General features: G+C 34.5%; 1 protein-coding gene across 12 annotated transcripts in view; it reads right to left on the bottom strand.

Annotated features, from left to right (window-relative positions):
- ARB2A (ARB2 cotranscriptional regulator A) overlaps positions 1-26,268 on the bottom strand; it is a 575,039-nt gene that overhangs the window by 158,340 nt on the left and 390,431 nt on the right. For all 12 annotated transcript variants that reach the window (XM_074282097.1, XM_074282092.1, XM_074282101.1 and 9 more), the window contains one exon: positions 662-778. In XM_074282097.1, coding sequence (XP_074138198.1) covers positions 662-778 — 117 coding nt within the window. The remainder of the gene's footprint in view (positions 1-661; positions 779-26,268) is intronic.

Genomic DNA, 26,268 nt, shown 5'->3' with positions numbered 1-26,268 from the left:
CTGTAATACTAAAAAGGGAAATAATGGGATGAAAGTTGAGAAAAGAAAACAGGAGCATGTTCAATGAGTTCAAACTAATTTTCAGGTTCATTTACCCTTAGAAACAGTGAAAAAAAAGCTTTCTTAATTGTAGCTGGACCATGGCCAGTTCCTGTATTCTTCTGAGCTCTGGGGTCTGGCTTATACCCATTCCTGCTTATTATATCTTCTCCCCCTACTGGCAATAGCAAGCCAATCCATTTAGAAGTGGTGTACACTGACCTCCTTTTCAGTAAGAAAGGGATAAGATAGAGCTTACATTAAGCCTCTTCGTTGCAATTAAATGGCACTATGCTTAACAGCTGGTGCCAAATTTAAACATCAAGGGTTAAAAAAAAATCTAACAGTGAGGCATTCTTTAACCACAGTTCTTATTCTTTTTATATGCATGCATAATTTTGCAAAGGGAAGAAAAACAAATGAACTCTGGAAAAACATTGTTTAAAATAAGGTATCCTCTGATTATTTCAATCATATCTGTGCTTTGCTGTTTCCTCTAGAGTCTGCATGTTCTGTACATAGTAATGGAGGCTGCAGGGAGGCTGGTAGGAGGTAAGAACTCAAGATGGAAAGACACAGACCTACCCAATTCATCTCAGCATTTAAGAAAATTCAGTCTCACCTCTCTCATCCATTCCCGAATAGTTTTGCCAGCTTCTTGATGCCACACATTGTGAACAGAGTCTGTCAACGCCACAGCAGTTACCTTATTTTTTACATCTGCTTCTCGTTGAATCATCTGTTTCCAAAAGGGAAAATAAAATATTGGCTGTAATTTCTTTCTTTTTTTTTTAAATTGAGTGCAGCCTGCTTAGTCAGAGATGATAATATTATATCAAAAAGGAAACACAAACTCTTGTTTGGAATTTTTTTTTTACACAACTGAAAATATCCTTATCTAGAAATATGGAAAGACCTCAAATTTTCTTTTAAACATAATACTATTTAAGTCTTAGAACAAGAAAGCCTTATTATTTTCCATGTGGTTTAACAATTCAAGGATTAAAGGGATCATAGTGAAAAAAGGTAGGAATCCCTAAGGATATCTTTTACAAGTTTCTTAGACTTCCTATTTTTGTGCTTCAGGGAAGATGGTACCTGGGGTTTACCATTAGCTACTTAAGGACTAACACTCACTAATTTTCAATGGATTGTACATCAGAAAAGAAAGCAATCTTTCTTTGACTTGTCAGAGTTCTTTTGTTTTATATCCAATTTAACTATCCTGCTTTCACACTATGATATTGTAATTCCTTGCAGACTCCAATACACACAAAAGTCTTTTTCTTCAGAGTCTATCAATATCATTTTGGTTTCTAATATATTGCTTATGTCAATAAATTATTACACTTTAACTTCTCTCCAAAGAATGTTATTTCTATGAAAAAATAAATGATTTCTGAAAATAAGGAATGGATTGGTGTAAAGAATTCTTCAGTGACAGCCAAGATAAAGGGGCTAGAAAGTAATAGTTTGGAATAAAAGGAATAGACAAAAGAGCTTAATCTATTAATACTACTGAACTTAAGTTGAAATAGTGGTTGAGAAAATGCTTAATGAAAAATTACAATAAAATACAATAAATAGCAGCCCTGAATTTCATTGTCATATCTTCACTATTACTTTGTATCAACTATCTTTTACTTTCCAAATTTTTCTCATATCAATGGAAATGAACAATTTTCCTGAATAAATTTGGCTATCATTTGTTAACTATTTCTATAAACAATTTCTAGAAAAAAAATACAATACTGCACACTTAAAGAATCCTGAATAACTTTCATCATACGATAAAGAGATTATAGCAAACTATACTTTAGATACCAAAATAATGTTTGCTGACATTCTGAATAAAAGTATCTTTTTTGTTTCTTTATATAGTCTACATATGCACACCCTCGCTCACTGAACAATACTTAATGTTAATTCAATTCATTGTTAATACTGTCTCAGCAGTATTTCCTCATCAAAATTTCAGTCTCTTATGTTTTCTGCTTCTATAATGTAAAAAATTTAAAATCAATGTTGGTTATCAACAAAGTACTGTAATAGTAAAAATTTTACCTGCAATACAATATTCTTTTTAAAGGCACAGACTAGTACTGTGATTTAATGCTTCATGTTAATTATTAAATTATATACTAGCTTATTCTTTATTTTATTTTATTGAATAACACACGAAAAATAAATTCAATGCCATATAATAAAACATCCTGGCAATGGGGAATCTAAAGCTATCCGATAAAGTAGTTTCTCATTTTGTGTAATTTTTATTTTTTAACTAATGGGTCTTTGTAACGTCCTGTCGTCTCCAGAAGCTGCTGATCGCTCTCTGGGAGGAGATCTGCTGTGTCAACTCAAATCTCTCGGACAGATTCTTCTTCCTGTAGAGAACCATTGTCTCCAGACAGTTGCCATTAACTCTTGTCCAGACAGCCATGTCAAGCCTGATGTAGAGCAGAGACTTCTCCTATCTCTGGAGTGCTGTCCTCTTTTATCCTCCCAGAGAATGGGCGTAGGATAATGCAAGGGCTTCTGGGAAGAAGTACTCCAACCAATGAGCTTGCTCCTCTTAGAATTCCTAAGGTGTAAACTCCCTTTAAAGGCCCAAACCAAAGGTCTGAGCCAGAGAACTGTCAAGTCAACCTGAGTTCTCACCTTGTAATTGTCCAGACAACCTGAGTTCTCACCTAGTAATCCTAACAGGTCTTGAACATATCTAAGGTAATCAACAAGGTTACAGGAAAATAATATGTAATCTTGCTGCTCTAAAAAATATTCTAAAAAATTTTAACAAGAATGTTGATAGCCTTTGTTGTTAATAATACATGTATCTGCATTACTGTATTACTGTGATGGCTGAAGGTCAGTAAAACAAAAGTTGGGATTGGAGAGGAGGTTATAGCAAATTTAACAAAATTAGATAGAAAAACCATCTGTACATTACAATTGTTTCATATGAAAAATGCCTGATTAGGTCAAAAGTACAGAAATTGAAATACTATATAATTCTTCAAACTTGAAAAAACTATCTTATTCTTGGCACTATTGATGAGGTATAATGAGGACCCAATGAGGAGGTCTATACCTCAATAAAATTAGGATTAATTGAGGTCTAGTGGCAGGTTTGGGGTACAGGGAGTCAAATAGAGCTCCCCTGCAACCCTTTTGGAATAGGTGCAAGGATACAAAGTTAAATGAGGTCTAGCAGTGGCGAGAGTCCCCTGTAAATGAATTTACAGGCCCAAAAACCTAGATTAAAAAAAAGAGGTGTATTGTAGGGTTTGGAAGTAAGGTTAAAGTCTGGTTAGTAAAAGGTATTAGATAGAGGAAGAAATACACCAAAAGTGGCGAGACAGAGAGTGATGCAAAGCATGGTGCTCGCATGTTTCAACTTTCTGCCCAGAGATGATTACAGCTTGGCTCTTTTATTTGCTTGAAGGGGCATATGGGTGGAGCCCAGGTTGATTCCTCAATAGCCAGAACCCACCAGGTGGGGGTTGGCCTACCTGAGCAGATCATTAGAATGGGGCCTGGGTACAGCCCAAACTGGCTCAGATACGGATCTCTCCCCTTGGAATACAAAAGTGTGAAGTCCGGGCTAGCTCCCTCTGAAGGGCTCAGAATCAGTCCTTGCCCCACGTTGGGTGCCAAATTGTAAAGTCCTGATCATCTCTTTATTGTAATCCTTCTCTGGGAGGAGGTTTCTTTTCTGTGTAATCTTTTCCTCTGTGAGCAGGTTTCTTGGGAGGCTTCTGGAGCCACCAGCCAGAATGAAGGTAGAATCTCAAATCCTCCTCTTCCCCTCCAAGAGTGTTGGATTACTGGACTTGCGAATCCGTGGGACGTCTTCTTCTTGACCCAATCTAGAACTAACTCCTTCCCAACTGCCCTCCTTTTTTATCCTCCCAGAGAATGGGCTTGTGGGTATTCCAAAGGTGTAAACTCCTTTAAAGGTGCAAACTCCTTTCAGAAGACTACAGATATAAACTCCTTTTTAAGATGTGAATTAAAGATGTGACTTCTGAGCTAGAGAATTGCCAAGTACCAACTTACCACCTAGTAAGAACCTAACACAAAAGCGTGGTTTTGACCAGATCTTGTAAATCAAAGGTCAGTCCCAAAGGAAGTTAGAGATCAGGAAAAGAATCTTAAAGGGGACTACGCCCTCATCACTATCACTGAGGGAAAAATTCTGATCTATCTCTCTGGCTCCTTTAATACCAAAACATTTCAGTCATATCATTATCTGATCTAATGCTACATTAAACTCTGAAAAAACTGTACCCATTTTGGATCCAGTTGGCCAGATTCTTGAGTAGAAAGATTAACAGGTTGCGTACGTGCAGAAAATCTTTTAATATAGAATATAACATATTGGTTTCTAGGGTTTGGAAAAAAATAAATAATTCAGCTTTTCATTCTTTTACTCATTCTTTGCCCCAATCTTTGCATTTTATGTATCACTAGAGGCTGTAAGACAACTTAATGGCTACCCATTCTGTTCCAAGTTATCTGTTTCCCTTGGTATCCTCAATAGCATCTCTCAGCTATATTATCTAGCATCATTTGTACTTTCCAGTGCATACCTGTGAATCATGCTGAAGAATGGGGGTAGAGAGCAAGGGCCATGGGATGACAAAAAATTGAATGGAACCAGAAAGCAAATATAGAAATTAGGAAGAGTTAAGAAACATGGCTTGGAATGGTGTCAGATTGGAGAATGGTAAGAATAAAACTAAAGTCAACCAATAAAATAACTTTAAGAAATTCAAAAAGTCCTTGCTCTATGCAATGATGACAGATTTTTCTAAATGTTCTGCTTCTGAATTAACTAAGGAATTTTCTGTTCTTTAACATTATATAGTAATCAATTAAATATTCAATAAATTTCACATTTTAACCAATACTCTTCTTTTTTTTTTATTACAGCTTTTTTATTTACAAGATATATGCATGGGTAATTTTTCAGCACTGACCCTTGCAAAACCTTCTGTTCCAACTTTTCCCCTCCTTCCTCCTTCCCCCTTCCCCCTCCCCCAGATGTCAGGTAGCCCAATACATGTTGAATATGTTAAAGTATATGTTAAATACAATATATGTACACATATCCATAAAGTTATTTTGCTGCACAAGAAGAATCGGACTTTGAAATAATGTAAAATTAACTTGAGAAGGAAATCAAAAATACAAGCAGACAAAAACAGAGGGATTGGAAATGCTATGTAGTGGTTCACACTCATTTCCCAGAGTTCTTTCATTGGGTGCAGCTGATTCAATTCATTACTGCTCTACTGGAACTGATTTTTAACCAATACTCTTCAAAGAAACATGTTACACTTTTACAAACATAAAGTTTATAACAATTGAAAGGCAACATGTTGTAGTGAATGGAGTGTTAGATTTGGAATAAGAAAATGTGAGGTTCAAATTTTATCTCTGATGCAACAGTTCTGTGTCTATAAGCAAGTATCTAAATCTTTTAAGACTTTGGGAATGCCCTTCAAACTATATGGTATGAGATCTGAGTTGGAGAAAGGAGTTCTCACAGAGGAAATTCTCATGCAGAAGAAATTATAGTTCATTGATAAAGTGACATTTATGATAACAATCAAATATCATTAATGAATGAAAATTTGTGACACCCTAGAAATAACCCATCAAAAATCTCAAAGTTGATATTAATATGTCACAATTTATGTCATAATCATGACATAGGTCATCCAAAAGCATGTGCTCATTCTGGGAATTTTTTAAAATTGTGATTCATTTGTATTTACAAAATTAACAAAAAATACAAGAATCAGAATGAGTCAGTTGAAAATGACCAAAAAACTCAGCAATCTCATCAAATTCCAATGCCTCAAACAGGAAAAGATAGAAACCTGACATAAGCATACTTCAATTCAACAAATACTTATTAAGCATTTGCTATATACAAAGGCATTTTTATTAGGTACAAGGAAATAACTAGCTGTCTTTGATTTCCTATATTAATCAAGTAATTTATTAAAATGATTGAATATTCTACAATTGGATAAATAATATACATGATTCCTTGACCATGTTAATTAGTTTCTTTTTCTTCCTGAAGTAATTTTTAATTTTTATTAAAGATTTTGGCATTAAAATCTTGGTTCAGACAGAAAGCCCAAGGAAGACTATAAGTGTTTATAATTTGAAGGGAAAAATTCTAAACACTGATCCCTTCAGTTAATCACTGAATATTTTTCACCTTTATTTTTGGTTCCTCTTATTAATTCTATCTATTTACTTAAAGTCTTTTCAACTTAATCTAAACATTTTAATTCACTCTTTTTATTCACCTTTCAGTTAGATCTATTGCTAAGCCAGGGAATTCTAGGAAAAACTTGAAAGCATATTTAAATTAAATCAACATATTTTGTGACTTCAATATAAAGACAGACTAAGGGAAGCAGAGCAAAAAAAAAAATATGGCTCATGACTTAAGGAATGAATGAATGATGCTAAAGGCTAATAGACTGTATGTATGACTCACTTATTTTGTCTTTAGCAAACATTTTATTAAGTACCACTTTATGTTCAGGAATATGCAAGACAAAAAGACAAGAACAAAAAATTATCCTTGACCTTAAGAAGCTGACCTTCCCCCAAATCTATCCCTTTCATGGTTAAAATGGAGAAATAAGTACAACAGATAAGTACAATATAATCTGAAGAGAGATACTATTCACAGCATTTACTACATACCTATCATGCTCCAGGCACTGAACTATTTATTATTAGATGCTGGGTACACAAGAATAAAGCAAAAAATAGTCCTTAACTTTAAGGAGTATATAATAATGTTACAGATAACTAAAAACAATATAATTTGAGAAAGGAGAGAGAGCAGAAAGGCTTTCCATACAAGGCAGTATCTGAGTTGAACTTTGAGGGACAATATGATTCTAAAGGCAGAGGTGATGAGAGAGAACATTCTAGGAATGTGGAACCCTTGTGTGTTAAGGCAAAAAAGTAGGAGGTAGAAGAACAAATATAAAGAACAGCAAATATGTGAGTTTGATTGAAATAGAGGGTATAAAGGGAGTTATGTGGACAGACTAGAAATGCAGGCTGTAAGGACCTCAAGTTCCAAGCTGAAAAATATGCATTTCATCCAAGAAGCAATGGGACTCAAAAACATTCTTGAAAAGAAGAATGACATAGTTGGATTTATGCTGATGAAACAGAAAGGGGAGAGATAGGAAGCAGAGACCAATTAGGAGACTACAGGAACAGACAAAGAAGTGAGGAGTGATGAGAGATTAAACTAGTACCCATATGAATGGAAAGAAAGAGAGATGAGAGACTTTGCAGAGGTAGAATCACAAGACTTGGCAATTAATTGGGTATGGGGTAAGGAAAGTGAAGGAAAGTAGATAATCAGTAGTGATTCTGATGTTGCATACCTCAGTGAATATATTCATGATGTATGCTACCCATCATGCATGCATGCACGCACATACACAGAGACTCCTAAAAGTCTCAGTGAAGTTTTAAACTTTAATATTAAAAAATTTTTAATAGCTTAAAATAACAGTGAGACTTTGGGGACATTTTATATTTCCTTCCATACATAGATTATGAATGTGAATGATATGATGAGTGATAAATTAACATCACAAAAATGAAATTATTTCTAAATGAATTACAAATAACATTTCTGATGTGGGCGTTACTTCCAAATCAGTCTATCGATTTAAAGAGTATAGATCAAAATTACTATTAAAATAGAAGGGAAATGAGAAGAAAGTAGAATATGTAATTAAAACAGTATAAATAACATGTATTTAAACTAGGTATAGATGCTGAAAATGGGAAAAAGATAAAATAGTAGGCATTAATAAAGAGGATTTCTATTTCCTATGAAAGTTTAAATGATATAAATCAACTGTGACATGGAAGCAATCAAAAGAACCTAGAACTTTCAGCAGCAAACACCTGGTCTTGACAAGCAGAAAGATATGGCAGCAGAGGACAACATTGATTTAGAATATTAACTAGTTTGTGAAATCTTAATCAACTTGCACTTATTAAGAGTTTACTGTGTGCCAAGCACTGTGTTAAAAACTGGGGATACAAAGATACATTGTTTTTGCTTTCAGAGCACCTATTTTCTCGTTCAAATACTATGTACATATATATATATGTATATATATGAATGTATTTATATATATATATATATATACATATAAACAGAGAGATATATGTGTGTAGACACACACAAAAAAATCACACACACACACACACACACACACACAATAGATGAATGATAATTTCCAAAGGATGGAAGGTATGATTAAGGTGGGAGGGTAGGGGGACAGAAAAGCCCATGAGGGAAGATCTTCTACATTTGAAAGAAGCCAGGAAAGCCGAGAGATGGAGCAGAGAAGGGAGTGGATTCTAGGCACAGAGGACAGTTAATGCAAAGTCACAGAGATAGTGTCATGTTTGAAGAACTGAATATAAACCAGCAAGGCAGGATTATAGTCTGAGAAGTGGGGATTAAAGTGTTATTGGACTGGAAAGATAGGAAGAGACCAGGATGTGAAAGGCCAAAGACTATAACTGATCCAGAAGGTAATAATAGAGAGTCTCTGTGTTAGATTCTTACTAAGTGCTAATGAGATAATGAGATATTAGGTTTTTACTAAGTGCTAAGTTGGTACTTAACAATTTTCTAGTTCCGGCCTTTCCTGGGAGTTTGACTTGTGAATTCCTAACATCTCTGTAATTTATTTAGTAGGACATGCATGACACAATCAGACTTGGATCTTAAGGAAAAGACTTTGGCACGTGAGTACAGGTAGAATGCATTGAAGTACTCAAGGAGACCAACCAGAAAGCAACTGCAATGATTCAGGTAAGAAGTGGTTCACTGGATTCCTTCAAGATGCTACTAAAAATCCCATCCTCCACAAGTCTTTTCTGATTCTTAATGCTAATGCTTTTCCTCTATTAATTATTGCCAATATATCCTGCACATAGTTATTTTCAGGTTCTGTCCTTCACAAGATTGTATATGGCTTGAAAGTAGGAATTATTTTTTTTTTCCTTGCCTTTTGAAGCTCTGCTATTTAGCATAAAAACTGGCAAATAGTAGCCACATATTAAATGCTTATTGACTGACTTGACTTTATTAGGGTAGTGGCTATGGGAGTGGAGAGAAAGGAGAGATATAAGAAAAATATCATGAAGGTACAAACAACAAGACTGAATATATGAGGTAATTGGTAGTGAAGAGCTCAGGGTGACATCAAGATTGGAAGCATGGATGACGGTGATGGTGCTCTTACAAGGAGTACTGCCTTATGAAATAGCAAGAAGTATTAGGAAAGGTTTTTGTAAGATACAATTAATTTAGTTGATTTTAAGGGCATGTAAAGATGAAATTGGGGAAATTAGAGAAATAATGAGTTACTTTGCCCAACTTTATGCTAATAAATTTGATAACTTAAGTGAAATGGAAGAGAACCTCCAAAAATATAGGCTTCCCAGATTAATAGAGGAGGGAATAAATTGCTTAAATAGTCCCATTTAAGAAAAAGAAATAGAACAAACTATTAATCAGCTCCCTGACAAAAATCTCCAGGACCAGATGGATTTACATGTGAATTCTACTAAACATTGAAAGAACAATTAGCCCCAATGCTATATAAACTATTTGAAAAAATAGGGAATGAAGGAGTACTACCAAATTCCTTTTATAACACAGACATGGTACTGATACCCAAACCAGATAGGTTGAAAATGGAGAAAGAAAACTATAGATCAATCTCCTTAATGAATATTGATGCTAAAATCTTAAATGAGATATTAGCAAAAAGACTTCAGAAAATCATCCCCGGGATAAAAGATCATGTATACATCAAGTAGGATTTATACCAGGAATGCAAGGCTAATTCAATATTAGGAAAACTATCAGTATAATTGGCCATATTAATAACAAATTAACAAAAAACATATGATCATCTCAATAGATGCAGAAAAAGCATTTGATAAAATCCAACATATATGATATATGCATGGGTAATTTTACAACATTGACAATTGCCAAACCTTTTGTTCTAATTTTTCCCCTCCTTCCTCCCCCTCCCAGATGGCAGGTTGATCAATACATGTACAATATGTTAAAGTATAAATTAAATACAATATATGTATATATGACCAAACAGTTGTTTTACTGTACAAAAAGAATTGGACTTTGAAATAGTGTACCCTTAGCCTGTGAAGGAAATAAAAAATGCAGGCGGACAAAAATAGAGGGATTGGAAATTCTATGTAGTGGTTCATAGTCATCTCCCAGAGTGCTGGGTGTAACTTGTTTAGTTCATTACTGCTCTATTGGAACTGATTTGGTTCATCTCATTGTTGAAAATGGCCACATCCATCAGAATTGATCATTATATAGTATTGTTGTTGAAGTATACAACAATCGCCTGGTCCTACTCATTTCACTCAGCATCAGTTCATGTAAGTCTCTCCAGGCCTTTCTGAAATCATCCTGTTTGTCATTTTTTACAGAACAATAATATTCCATAATATTCATATACCACAGTTTATTCAGCCATTCTCCAATTGATGGGCATCCACATAGTTTCCAGTTTCTGGCCACTACAAAAAGGACTGCCACAAACATTCTTCCTTTTTTTTCCCTCTGAGGCTGGGGTTAAGTGACTTGCCCAGGGTCACATAGCTAGGAAGGGTTAAGTGTCTGAGACAGATTTGAACTCGGGTCCTCCTGAATTCAGGGCTGGTGCTCTATCCACTGCACCACCTAGCTGCCCCCTGCCACAGATATTCTTGCACATACAGGTCCCTTTCCCTTCTTTAAGATCTCTTTGGGATATAAGCCCAGTAGTACCACTGCTAGGTCCAAGGGTATGCACAGTTTGATAACTTTTTGAGCATAGTTCCAAATTGCTTTCCAGAATGGCTGGATATATTCACAATTCCACTAAAAATGTATCAGTGTCCTTGTTTTCTCACATCCCTTCCAACATTCTGCATTACCTTTCCCTGTCATTCTAGCCAATCTGACAGGTATGTAGTGGTATCTCAGAGTTGTCTTAATTTGCATTTCTCTGATCAATAATGAGTTGGAGCATCTTTTCATATGGCTAGAAATAGTTTCAACTTATTCATCTGAGAATTATCTATTCATATCTTTTCACCATTTATCAATTGGAGAATGGCTTGATTTCTTATAAATTAGAGTCAATTCTCTATGTATTTTGGAAATGAGGCCTTTATTGGAACCTTTGTAAAGAAAAATATAGACCAATTTCCTTAATGAATATTGATGCTAAAATCTTAAATAAGATATTAGCAAAAAGACTTCAGAAAATCATCCCCAGGATAATACACTATGATCAAGTAGGATTTATAGCAGGAATGCAGGGCTGGTTTAATATTAGGAAAACTATTAGTATAATTGACCATATTAATAACCAAATTAATAAAAACCATATGATAATCTCAATAGATGCAGAAAAAGCATTTGACAAAATCCAACATCCATTCCTACTAAAAACGCTTGAGAGTATAGGAATGAATGGACTATTCCTTAGAATAATCAGGAGCATATATTTACGACCGTCAGTAAGCATAATATGTAATGGAGATAAACTAGAACCTTTCCCTATAAGGTCAGGAGTGAAACAAGGTTGTACACTATCACCATTACTATTCAATATAGTACTAGAAACGCTAGCCTCGGCAATAAGAGCCGAGAAAGAGATTCAAGGAATTAGAGTAGGAAATGAGGAAATCAAACTATCACTCTTTGCAGATGACATAATGCTATACTTAGAGAACCTCAAAGACTCTGCTAAAAAGCGATCAGAAATAATTTAGAATTTTAGCAAAGTTGCAGGATACAAAATAAATCCACATAAATCCTCAGCATTTTTATATACCACCAACAAAATGCAACAGCAAGAAATACAAAGAGAAATTCAATTTCAAATAAATGTTGAGATTATAAAATATTTGGGGATCCATCTACCAAAGAATAGTCAGGAATTATATGAGAAAAATTATGAAACACTTGCCACAAAAATAAAGTCAGATTTAAATAATTGGAAAGACATTCAGTGCTCTTGGATAGGCCGAGCGAATATAATAAAGATGACAATACTCCCCAAACTAATCTATTTATTTAGTGCTATACCAATCAGACTTCTAAGAAACTATTTTAATGGCCTAGAAAAAATAACAACAAAATTCTTATGGAAGAATAAAAGATCGAGAATTGCAAGGGAACTAATGAAAAAAATTTTTAGTCAGATGAAGGTGGTCTAGGTGTACCTGATCTAAAGCTATATTATATAGCAGCAGTCACCAAAACATTTGGTATCAGCTAAGAAATAGACGGGTAGATCAGTGGAACAGATTAGATACAAAGGACAAAAAAGGGTACATCTATAGCAATCTAATCTTTGACAAAACCAAAGATACCAACATTAGGGATAAAAATTCATTATTTGGAAAAAACTGTTGGGAAAACTAGAAATTAGTATGGCAGAAATTAGATATGGATCCACACTTAACACCATATACCAAGATAAGATCAAAATGGGTTCATGATTTAGGCATAAAGAATGATTTAGGCATAAAGAATTTAGGCATAAAGAATTTAGGCATAAATAGATTAGAGGAGCAGAGAATAGTCTACCTCTCAGACTTGTGGAGGAGGAAGGAATTTATGACTAGAGAAGAACTAGAGATCATTATTGATCACAAAATAGAAGATTTTGATTACATCAAACTAAAAAGTTTCTATACAAACAAAACTAATGCAAACAAGATTAGAAGGGAAGTAACAAATAGGGAAAATATTTTTACAGTTAAAGGTTCCGATAAAGGTCTCATTTCCAAAATATATAGAGAACTGACCCTAATTTATAAGAAATCAAACCATTCTCCAATTGATAAATAGTCAAAGGATATGAACAGACAATTCTCAGATGATGATATTAAAATTATATCCACTCATATGAAAGAGTGTTCCAAATCACTACTGATCAGAGAAATGCAAATTAAGATAACTCTGTGATACCACTACACACCTGTCAGATTGGCTAAGATGACAGGAAAAGATAATGATGAATGTTGGAGGGGATGTGGGAAAACTGGGACACTGATACATTGTTGGTGGAGTTGTGAAAGAATCCAACCATTCTAAAGAGCAATCTGGAACTATGCCCAAAAAGTTATCAAACTGTGCATACCCTTTGACCCAGCATTGCTGCTATTGGGCTTATATCCCAAAGAAATACTGAGGAGGGGAAAGGGACCTGTATGTGCCAAAATGTTTGTGGCAGCTCTTTTTGTAGTGGCTAGAAACTGGAAGATGAATGGATGTCCATCAATTGGAGAATGGTTGGGTAAATTATGGTATGGAATATTATTGTTCTGTAAGAAATGACCAGCAGGAGGAATACAGAGAGGCTTGGAGAGACTTACATCAACTGATGCTGAGTGAAATGCATAGAACCAGAAGATCGCTGTACACTTCAATGCTTTATGAAGATGGATTCTGATGGAAGTGGTTATCTTCAACATAAAGAAGATCCAACTCATTTCCAGTTGATCAATGATGGACAGAAACAACTACACCCAGAGAAGGAACACTGGGAAGTGAATGTAAACTGTTAGAACTACTGTGTATTACCTTTGGAATCTAATACTTAATGTGCAACAAGAAAATGGGATTTACACACATATATTGTATTTAGGTTATATTGTAACATATGTAAAATGTATGGGATTGCCTGTCATCAGGGGGAGGGAGTAGAGGGAGGGAGCAGATAATTTGGAAAAATGAATACAAGGGATAATGTTATAAAAAAAATTACTCATGCATAAATAATGTCAAAAATTATAAATAAAATTTTTTTAAAAAGGAAATATCTTAATTTTCTTTTTTCATGCTTATTAAAAAGACAGCTGCTATACAGATACTGGTCATCTTTTAGAACTTACAGAAATCTATATTCTGATAGAAGTGGATATCTTCAACAAAGAGAAGATTGAATTCACTTCCAATTGATCAATGATGGACAGAATCAGCTACACCCAGAGAAGGAACACTGGGAAATAAATGTAAACTGTTTGCATTTTTGTTTTTCTTCCCAGGCTATTTTTACCTTCTGAATCCAATTCTCCCTGTGCAACAAGAGAACTATTCAGTTCTGCACACATATATTGTATCTAGGATATACTACAACATATTTAACATGTATAAGGCTTCTTGCCATCTAGGGAAGGGGGTAGAGGGAAGGAAGGGAAAAGTCTGAACAGAAGTGAGTGCAAGGGATAATGTTGTAAAAAATTACCCAGACGACTTCCGGCCAAGATGGCAGCGTGGAGGTAGACTATTGCTTAAGCTCCTCATTTTCTCTCAGAACTTACTTCATGACAAGCCTCAGAGTTAATGCTTGACCAGAAAAGAAACCCACAAATAATCACCAAGAGGAGACATCCGTGAAAGTCGCCAGAAAAGGTCTGTGTTTGCTTGGGGGAGGGTCAATCAGACTGGGCGCAGACTGAGGGCAAGCAGCCAGAGCGAGACAGGCAGCTCACACAGCTCAGACTGGAGGGGGAGGGGTGTGATCTCTGCCGTTTCTGCAAAAAGACTTTTACCCCAGTGTGGATGTTCCCTCTTCGCAGCAAGCCAAGAGCAGTGGAGAGGGTGTAAACAAGGGAGGTGAAGATTAAAACCCCGGAAAGCCAGTGTCTCTCGGAACCAGCCACCCCCAACCCCCACCTGGAGTGACTCAGCGCGTTCTCAGAGCCTCAGAGTGCAGACTCAGCTCAGCCATCGCTGTTCTGTTAGTAGTTCTCTACTGCCCTACCCCCAGTCTGTAGAGGAAGCCCATCCAGCCCCATCCACCCCCCAAAACAGACCTATTGTTTCTCTTGTCAATTTGTTTTCTTCCATTCCGCTCTTGACAAAATGAACAAAAAATTCAAAAGGGCTCTAACCATTGACAGCTTTTGTATGGAGAGAGAGCAGACTTCAAACACTGAGGAAACTAAAAACAGACTGTCCCCAGAGGAATCCCCTAAGGGGGATATGATCTGCTCCTCAATACAAAAGAACCTCATAGAGGAAATCAAAAAGGCTCTCACAAGAGAGCTAGAAGAGAAATGGGAAAAGGAAAGGGAAGCTTGGAAAGAGAGCTTGGAGAAGTCATTCCATGCATTTAAAGACAGAGTGGATAAAGAGGTCAAATCATTTGAGAAATAAAATTAGTGAATTAGAAAAGGCAAACAACTCCAAGGAAAACAGGATTAGTGAGCTGGAAAAGGTAAACAACTCCAAGGAAAACAGGATTAGTGAGCTGGATAACGAAATCAGCTCTCTAAAAAATAAAATGGATAAAATGGAAAAAAATTCCATAGAAGATAAAAACTCAATTGGACAATTACAAAAAGATATAAAAAAAAAGTGAGTGAAGAAAATACATCATTGAAAATTATACTTGAACAAGTAGAAATGAATGACTCAAGGAGAAACCAAGAGGTAGTCAAGCAAAACCGGAGAAATGAAACAATTGAAAAGAATGTCAAGTACCTTATTACAAAGACAACAGACCTGGAAAACAGATCCAGGAGAGACAATTTGAGAATAAGCAGACTCCCTGAAAAATGGGAGGAAAAAAAGAACTTGGACACTATTTTCGAGGAAATTATCAAAGAGAACTACCCAGACGTTTTGGAAACAGAGGGTAAAATAGACATTGAAAAAATTCATTGATCACCTACTGAAAGGGACTCTAAAGTCAAAACGCCAAGAAATATAGTGGCCAAGTTCAAGAAGCATCAGACAAAGGAAAAGATATTGGAAGCTGCTAGAAAAAAAGCAATTCAGATATGAAGGAGCCACAATAAGGATAACCCGGGATCTAGCAGCGTCCACATTAAAAGAACGAAGGGCCTGGAACATGATATCCCGAAAGGCTAAGGAACTTGCTATGCAGCCAAGAATAACTTACCCAGCAAAAATGAGCATCCTTTTCCAGGGAAGAAGATGGACATCTAACGAAATAAATGAATTCCATCTGTTTTTGATGAAAAAACCAGACCTATATAAAATGTTTGATCTTCAAATACAGAACTTAAGAGATTTCTAAAAAGGTAAAAAGAAATCTTGAGAACTATACTTCTGCCATAAAATATGTAAAGAACATATGTATAATTTGTCCTAGAAACTAGAGGTGGAAAGGAAATTATATCATAAAAAAGTGTAAAGTGGTGGTACTACATCTCATGAAGAGGCAAAGGTAACCTATTATATCTGAGAGAAAGAAAGGAGGGAGATGAACATAGTGTGTATCAATAGACATATTCGATTTATGGTGAAACTTCTTCCACTTCATTGAAAAGTGAGAGGGAAGGAGTAAGCTAAGGGGAAGGGAATACAGAAATTGTGAGGAAAAGGGGCAAAATAGGGGGAGGAACTTTAAGGTGAGGGAGGGATACTAAAAAGGGAGGACTGGGAAAAGCAAGTGGTGTTCACAAGTTTAATACTGGGTAGGGGGGTAAGAGGGAAGGAAAGGGGGAAAGCATAAGCAGGGGTTAATAGGATGGCAAGCAATATAGAATTAGTCATTCTAACCATAAATGTGAATGGGATAAACTCCTCCATAAAGAGGAAGCAGTTAAAAGACTGGATTAAAAGTCAGAATTCTACTATATGTTGTTTACAGGAAACACACCTGAAACAGGGTGATACATTCAAACTAAAAGTAAAAGGGTGGAGCAGAATCTACTATGCTTCAGGCAAAGCCAAAAAAGCAGGGGTAGCCATCCTCATCTCAGATCAAGCAAAAACAAAAATTGATCTAATTAAAAGAGATAAGGAAGGGCATTATATCCCGCTAAAGGGTAGCATAGATAATGAAGCAGTATCAATATTAAACATATACACATTAAGTGGTATAGCATCTAAATTCTCAAAAGAAAAATTAAGAGACCTGCAAGAAGAAATAGACAGCAAAACTATAATAGTGGGAGATCTCAACCTTGCACTCTCAGAATTAGATAAATCAAACCACAAAATAAATAAGAAAGAAGTCAAAGAGGTAAATAGAATACTAGAAAAGTTTCATATGATAGATCTTTGGCGAAAGCTAAATGGAGACAGAAAGGAGTATGCTTTCTTCTCAGCAGTTCATGGAACCTATTCAAAAATTGATCATATACTAGGGCATAAAAACCTCAAAATCAAATGCAGTAAGGCAGAAATAGTAAATGCATCCTTTTCAGACCACAATGCAATCAAAATTACATTTAATAAAAAGCCAGGGGAAAATGGACCAAAAAATAATTGGAAACTAAATAATCTTATACTAAAGAATGATTGAGTAAAACAGCAAATCATGGACATAATTAATAACTTCACTCAAGAAAATGACAATAATGAGACACCATACCAAAATGTGTGGGATACAGCCAAAGCAGTAATAAGGGGAAGTTTTATATCTCTACAGGTCTACTTGCATAAAATAGAGAAAGAGAGGGCCAACGAATTGGGCTTACAACTAAAATTACTAGAAAAGGAACAAATTAAAACCCCCCAGACAAACACAAAACTTGAATTTCAAAAAATAAAAGGTGAGGTTAATAAAATTAAAAGTAAAAAAACTATTCAATTAATTAATAAAACTAAGACTTGGTTCTATGAAAAAACCAACAAAATAGACAAATCCTTAGTAAACCTGATTAAAACAAAAAGGAAAGAGAAAAAATTACCCAGGCATATGTTCTGTCAATAAAAAAATTACAATTTAAAAAAAAAAAAAAAAAGAACTTACAGAAATTTTTTCCAATTTTTTTGTGATTAACTTTAACTTGAACCAAGATCCTATTCCCATGATCCCATGATTATGATTTAATATACCATAAATATCTTTCTTGCTCAGCATTATGATGAGAGTACTAAGTCAATTTTAAGTCCTTTTCCTCACTGATGAATTCTATCTCCTCTTAGAAAATTGAATGACGAAGAACCATTAATCAAACAATAAACATTTATTAAGTACCTACTATGTACCAGACACTGAAGCAAGTAGTAGGGACACAAAAAAGAGTCAAAAGATAGTTCTTGGCCTCAAGTTGGTTACAATATACTGGGGGTAACAATATGCAGACAACTAAAGACAGTAAATTTATACATAAGTAAGAAATAATTAATGGAAAAGATTACAATTAAAAGGAGTTAGGGATGACAGCATTTTACTTGGGACTTAAAGGAAGCCAGGGAAATCAGTAGGCAGAGTTGAGGAGGAAGAGTGTTCCAGGCATGCCACAAAATAAAAAGTCTAGAATTGAGATATGAGTGCCTTATTAATGGGGCAGTAAAATGGGTAGCATTACTGGATTTAAAAATACATGGCAGAGAGTAAGATGTGAAAAAGGTAGGAGGAGGCTAGGTTATGACAGATTTTGTATGTCATTTTATATGTGATCCTGGAAATAATAAAGAGTCACCATAATTGAACTGCTATTTGTTTGTCTTAGTTTTTTAGAATAATAAGTATCAAGGAAACCATGCAGTCCTGCAATGGTGGTTCTCTCTTTCTGAGTGTCTCTAGGCTTGGGCTCTCATATCCATGGTTAAGGAGAGAAGTCAAGGAGAGAAGTCAGATATAATTCACATCTACACCTTCAGACGAAAGAAATTAACACCCTACTTTGTCACAACACCTATATAACTCTTACTTTTTTCTTACATTCAGCATCTTAGGAGACATAATAGAAAATCTATGTGTGCATGTATGTGAATGTGTATGCAACTATGGGAAGGCAAATAAGTATACTATTGTGAAAGTAGAACTCTTCTGATCTTTACCTTCTTTGGTGCTATACTTTATTCACAGTTGTTACATTAAGGTTTCTCTGATATCTATTCCTTATAATATCTTCTTTCAATTCCATGCTTTGTTTACACTTTTTCCAGTCAGGAATGTCCTCTATTTTTGCTGATTACAAGTTCATTTTTTCCAGGAAAACTCAAGTGTCCCTTTTCCCATTAAATCTTTTCCAAGTCTTCCTTTTCCTGAGGACTTCATGCAGCATTTGTTCGACAATTCTTGAATGCACTTTATCTTTTAATATTGTGCATTATAACTGATTATGTTTGCACCTCCTAGTGCAGTTCCTAATATTTCTTAAGGATTCAAAAACAACAATTTTCATACAATAGCTCCACTTCTCAAAAATTTATATTTTTGTTTTTTAGTAATGAGAATGCCCTCTCAAAAATCTTAAATGTTTTTTCATGGATAACTCAGATTTTTGTTTTGTACTTCACAAGTGACAAATTTATATAATTACACATCAAAGGAGAGAAGTGATGATGATTTTCCTTCCTTTTAATTCTAAATCTAAATTTAAAAGATATCAACTCATCTCACTAAGCACAAGTGCTAACCTTTCCAACAACAACAACAAAAAGAAAAGTATATGATACATTATAAGCATGTTTTGGGGGAAAATGTTTTGCAGGCTTTCTAAAAGAAGGAAAAAAAAGCATTTCCTCTTCTTTAAACACCTCCATGTGCAACACATATGCACAATGAGAGTTATATTATGTGAACTATTTGTACAGGAAAACAATAATTTGAAAGGACAAATTCAAAGAGTTTTCATTTCCTAGTACTTTAACACCTTCAGATCAGAATCTGAAACTACTATACATGCATAAATCTGATGACCATTATCAGTGTAGAAAAGATATATCATCACTATAGATAATAAAATGGTTTTGTAAAAATATATTCGTGTAGCTCCCTCTAGACTTTCTCAAATTGAGATTTCAGTTTCAGAGATCATAAAAGACTTTTTAGAAAATTTTAAGCTTATATATTAAAAAATGTTGCTTTTAAAATATTTAATTATGTAGAATATAATTACATTTACTAATTTATTAGGTACTTTTTGAATTCTTACTTTACTGCAATCTTTATGTTGCTTACTAAGCTCTAAGATAGTTTCAACAATTACTAAAACCAATTTGTCTTTCTGATATATGAAATTTTCCTAGGTATAGCATAATGGTCTGTGATGGCTGATCTATTGGAGTTCAAAGCAGGTTTTGTTCCAAAATGAGTCTGGATTTTGGAAAGATTTTGAAACATTTAGTTGTTTAAATTTAGTACATTAAAATGGCCACAGTAATTTATATATCACAATGTCAAACTGGAATTATGTGTAATGCAAACACTGAATACATACATATTTACATGCAAATATGTGACTACTGAAACCATTGCTGTACTGATAGAGCAGAAGAAATTATTAATAATCCTTTACTTAATCAACTAATCTGGGAAAGATAAGCTCAACCTCAATGTTAATTTTTTCCATTACTGCATCATCAATATCTTGTGAATTAGTCAACCAACAAGCATTTATGAAGTATCTACTATATACCAGGTACTGAGGAGATGAAGATAAAAGTGAAACAGAACCAGAAACTTGAGGAATTTAAAATTATAGTCTAGAAAGAGGAAATAATATGAACATGAAGAAATATTTAACAATGACATTAAAAAGTATTTAAGTAGTGCCTACTATATGCCAGGGAGTGTGCTAAGCACTTTACAAATAAATATAAGGTTACCTTTGAGGCAAGCCACAAACAATGAATATGTCACAAAAAGGCTCATTTTTAGGTAAGCTTCTGAAGTTTGCCTTAAACTAAGGATTCTAAGAAGTTAGGGCAAAGAGGGAGTACATGCTAGTCACAGAAGTTAGTTAGTGCAAAGACTTAAAGATGAAGAATAAGGTATCATGTATAAGAAATTGTAATAGGGCCAGGTTAGCTGGACCGTAGTTTGTATGGATAGGCATCATGTACAACAAGATTGAAGCCAGAGAACAAAGGATTTTAAATACCATGTAAAGCAGTTTATGTTTGATTCTAAAAGTTATGGGAACTCAGTGGAGTTCACTGAGTAGGGGAGTGATATGGTGACTTCTAGATTTTGGAAAATTACCTTGACAACTGTGTATGAAGGATTGGAGGGGAGAAAGAATTGGAGGGAGGGTATTGCCAGTTGTCCAGAGGTTAGGTAATAAGGATTTAAATTAGGATTGTGACTGTATGACTAGAGAGATGATGATGAATGTGAAAGATAAAATGAAAATATTTCACAACTGACTAGATGTATAAAGTCATCTGAAATGAAGAGTAAAAGAAAGTACTAAGATTTTAAACATGAGTAACTTTAAGAATGAGGGTAGCTTCAAAAGAAAGAGGGAAGTATGAAAAAGAGTGGATTAGAGGAGAGAAAGAGAATGTGTTCTGTTTTAGATATACTGAATTTAAGATAGCCATGGACATCCTGTTCAAAATTTTCATGAGGCAGCTGAGTGATACAGTTCAATTCTTGAGAGGAAATCAGAATAAATATATAGATATTGGAGTCATCTGCACTGAGATGATAATTTAACTCGTTTGAGCTGAAGATGTCATCAAGAAAAGGAGTTCAGAGACAGAGTAAAGCCCAAAACAAACTCTTGGGGGTGCATCCACACATAGGGGATGTGATATGTGGATGTGATACACCAGCAAAGTTGACTTAGGAGTGGTTAAACATTTAGGAAAGAAACCAAGAGAAAACACTGTCACAAAAACTTAAAGAGTGTACAGGAGGAAAAAGTAGTCAATAGTGTCAAATACTCCACAAATGTGGAGAAGTATAATGAGAATGGAGAAGTATCAATTTTTAACAATTGTGAGTTATTGGTTTGGGTGATGAGGTCAGAAATCAAATTGTAAAAGGTTCCAAAGTGAGCAAATAAGATAGGAACAAATGCAATGAGTGCAGCATTTTTTCCTTAAGAGTTTATCTAGCAAAAAAGGAGATAGGGACTTTTTTTTTTTAAGGACAAAGGAGATTTTAGCAAGAAGGAAGGCCACAGTAGATCATATGAGACTGAAGATTACTATAAGAAAAAATGAATAAGCCAAGTACATTTTAGAATTATAAAACATATTTTGGAAAAGTACAACTTTTACCTAATGAAAGATAGTTATCAGCTATGAAAGGAGTTTCTCCTTATATCTATTTGTATGTTCATATATTAGTATTTTACTTATCACATAAAACTCAGAGATCTTTTATTTTCCCTATAGATTCCTTTGTACAATTCCATTCCTAAACTATACTTTTTCAGATTAAGAGTGATATTTCCATTTTTCAAAAGTTGAAACATATGTATCCAAGGCAACCCTGAGCTGCCATGGTGATATAAACATTATATCCACTAATAGGTAAATTCAAAATTTTAAATTGCTCAGCAGGAAAATGCAGATGGTTATAGTAGATAAGTAAGTATATAGACAGCCAAAACAGGTAATCTTTTTTAAAACAAATAGAGTACTTCACATGCATAGACTAGTGCAAAATTCTGTCTAAGAAATTTAGAAGACACTAATTTGAAGTCTAATTTTTAAATGAACAAAAAATGGGCAAAAGTAACACTAAAAGGTTAAAGTTGAATAATTCATTTATTCAAGTCTAATTTCTTCTGACCAATCCAAACCTTTCTTGAGACAAAGTAGAAATATAGCCTGCAACAGGAAGCCTACACTTTTAAAATGCTTAACTGTGCTACTAGCACAGTTAAGCATTTTAAAAGTGTAGACTTGTTATTGGCAGTACTGAAAAAGTTCTGCTGTGGTAGCATCTTATCCTTGGTCACAGATCAGAATTCCAGAGCTATGCAGCTGAAAGGGACCCTAGCAAATTATCTAATTTCCTCATTCTTTTTTTTTTTTTTCCCTGAGGCAACAGGGGTTAAGTGACTTGACAAGGGTCACACAGCTAGGCAGTGTTAAGTATCTGAAACCAGATTTGAATCCAGATCTTCCTGACATCAGGGCTGGTGCTCTATCCACTGTGCTATCTAGCTGCCCCTAATTTCCTCATTCTTACAGATGAGAAAACTGGAACTCAAGAAAGTCAAGCCACTGACCTAAAGTTACAGAGCAAGTCAGTAATAGCTACTGAAGAGTATTGATCTAGAATTATTTTATCAATAAATGCCAGACAGCATATAAGACTGCTGGATTTCAAAACAATAATGATAATAATTTTAACTCATTTCAAAATATTTAATATTTACAGGGAGCTCCTGACTTCCAGTTCAATATTCTACCTACCACTGCCACCACCACTATGACCTGTTTGCTAAAGTAGAGGGTCCAGAGTCACTATATGATAAAAGTGCTTAAAGGAAGAGAAGGGTGCTTTTGTTTCACAACATAACAATTTCTTTCTTCCTAAAAAATTCTATTTTCCATGAGTATTAATGTGATAATAGGGCCAAATATATTTTGGGGCACTTACAATATATTTTAGGGTATATAAAATATATGCTTTTATACTGACAAAAATTATTATATTCACAATTTTGTGTAATGAATTAATTTAAAATGGAATTTCAAAAGGCATCTATAGTAAAGCAATCTATCTACTTTTGAGAAGTTAGTTGTTTCAAAGTAGAACAAAATCTTTTGCTTTTTGTTTTTTCACAGTGAAATTGGCTTCTTTGAATGTTTCTTATGGGAAATCATTGTATAAAAGTAACCTCATTTTGTGTATCTTCTGTTCAGATTTTATAGCAAAAATGTTATCATGGGAAAACCCTGAAGAAAATGGGTGAACATTATTATAACATTTCATTTCATTTCATGTATTATGCACAATTAGCATGTGCACCAAAGTTTACGGCTTTACATGGAAGAGATAATGACATCAGAAAACACAGGGAATTTTTCAAAAGGTCTCCAAAGTTCCAAATTGATGGGGACGATTCAGGAGTGGGCTGAACACTTCACAAATGCAGCCTCTCACCCTGGTTATTTAAACATCGCCAGCTGGATTTTCACTGTAGCAACAGGATAAGACAACATTCACTTTTCCGGTACTTTGAAGCCCCAGCCTTGCTTTTTGCAACCTTTGTCTAACTTCAGGAAGGAAAAGGCTCTCCACAGGCAAGAACACCAAGGGATAGGGCATGTAAACTGAAACTTGCAGGGTCACATGTATTTACGAAGATCAATCTCTCGCCACCCATCGATGAGGGGATGGTGAATTATGATTTATTATTGCAAGCGGCCAGAAGAGAGCAGTAATAACTTCCTCTTCCTTTCCTGCCCAGACCTTGTTGCCACGTGCAGGTTCCTTCAATAACAAAAAAGCATGTGTAAGGTAGATTTAAAAAAAAAAAAAAAAAAGCAAACATAAAAATGATTGACAATCTGAAAGTTAAGAGAGGTCCAGAACCTTACAAAAACACATTCAACGCTACCAATGACAGAGAATGAGAAAGGGGAAATTAAAAATGAAAAAAGAAACCAAAGATTTTAAATAGAGAGTACAGTATGAATCCCTATTGTGCTGAGGTCTATAAACAGAAGCAATAACACTATATGGTACTACCAAAATGAATGCAACTAGATAATGCATAAAATGCATATCTCTGAAAATCATAAATATCAGTCAGGCAAAGATCATCTGAAATAGAATGAGCCCCAAATACTCTCAATGCATACAAAAGCAAAATAAATTCACATAGTAAGGGGCATTTAAATATGGAAATATATATAATAGTGGTAGAAAAAAAGAGAATTTCCTGAAGGTCTTTATGTTGAAAAATAATGTTTCTGACACAAGTACGTATTAGTAAATACCTTTATTTATGCCTTACAATACAAAACAAATCCTATATGACCAATACTTGCATTAAACTTGAGCTAAGAGATGACTTATTAGAAATGTAGAAGAAAGCAAACAATAGGTAAGGGGGGGGGTTAAGGGAGAGCAGTAAAGAAGCACCACAATTTAATCTTTGGAATTTCTTTATTCCTTAATAATTTCAGAAGAAGAAGTGGCAAAATAGCAAACTCATTTTGAACTAACTTCAGACTGGATCTCAATACTCAGTAAATTTGCACATTTGTAAAATAATTATAAAATGAACATTATTCCTCTGAAAGTAATCAGGCTCCCTTGTATGACTCTGGATAAATCACATAACTTCCATCTGCCTCAGTTTTCCCATCTGTAAATGGAAGAAATTAATAGCACCTATTTTCCAGAGTTGTAAAAATAAAATAGGATAATATTCATAATATGCCTTGAAATTTTATAATTCTACATAAATGCTATTTAAATGTAAATGCTAGCTATGATTATTTGTCACAACCTGAAAACATGATATGCTCTCTTTTAATTAGTATGGTCAGAGAATTGAATACAGTGCCCAAGTTCATATAGGTAGTCATTGGGAGAGATAGGATTTGAACTCAGGTCATTGCATTCCAAACTGAATAGTCTTTCCACTACATCAAAGAGATGTTTTACTAGAGTTCCTTTTAACTTACAGAATAGTTAAGTCTGAGTAGAAGCACCATAGGAAATAGGAATTATGCAGAGAATCACAAAATTTTAAAGTTAGAAAGGTCATTGATCATAACGTTCAAGTCCCATACATGAAAGGATTCCAACTATAACATAGTTGATAAAAGAGCCATTCTACCTCTGCTTAGGCACTTCTAGTGACAGAGAATCAATCATCTCCTTAAGTAATCCATTTAATTTTTGTACAACTCTAACTGGTAGGAAGATATTGTTTTATTTTGTTTTCCCAATATCAAGCCTAAATTTGTCTCTTAGCAGTTTCCACCATTGCTCCCAATTCTGTACTTTGGAGACAAACAAAACAAATCTAATAACTCTTCCACATTAAAGTTATCAGGTTCCTTTCAAGTCTTCTCTTTTCCAGATTGTACATCTCAGTTCTTTCAAAGGATCCTCATGTGACATCAATCAATCAATATTTATTTAGTGCTTCTTAGATGCCAGCCACTAAATGCTGGATATACAAAAAGAGGCAAAAGACAGTCCCTGCCCTCATTGAGCTTAAAGTCTAATCGGGGAGAAAGCATACAAATAAATATATTCAAAGCAAATTTATATACAGGACAAATATGAAAAAATTAACAGAAAAAAGTCACTAGACTTTTAAGGTAAATTGAAGAAGGCTTTCTGTGGAAGGTAGGATCCATACTGAAATTTCTATCCCTGATATTTTCCAGTTTACCAATGTCCTTTAAAAGACATTGAGAACTGCAATGTACTTCTCTACATATGGATCAATCAATGCAGAGGCAGTTAACTAGTA

Source organism: Sminthopsis crassicaudata, chromosome 1 (genome assembly GCF_048593235.1).
Source record: "Sminthopsis crassicaudata isolate SCR6 chromosome 1, ASM4859323v1, whole genome shotgun sequence".
Taxonomy (NCBI): domain Eukaryota; kingdom Metazoa; phylum Chordata; class Mammalia; order Dasyuromorphia; family Dasyuridae; genus Sminthopsis; species Sminthopsis crassicaudata.
Note: the sequence above shows the minus strand (reverse complement) of the source record. Positions and strands in the feature narration are given on the sequence as shown.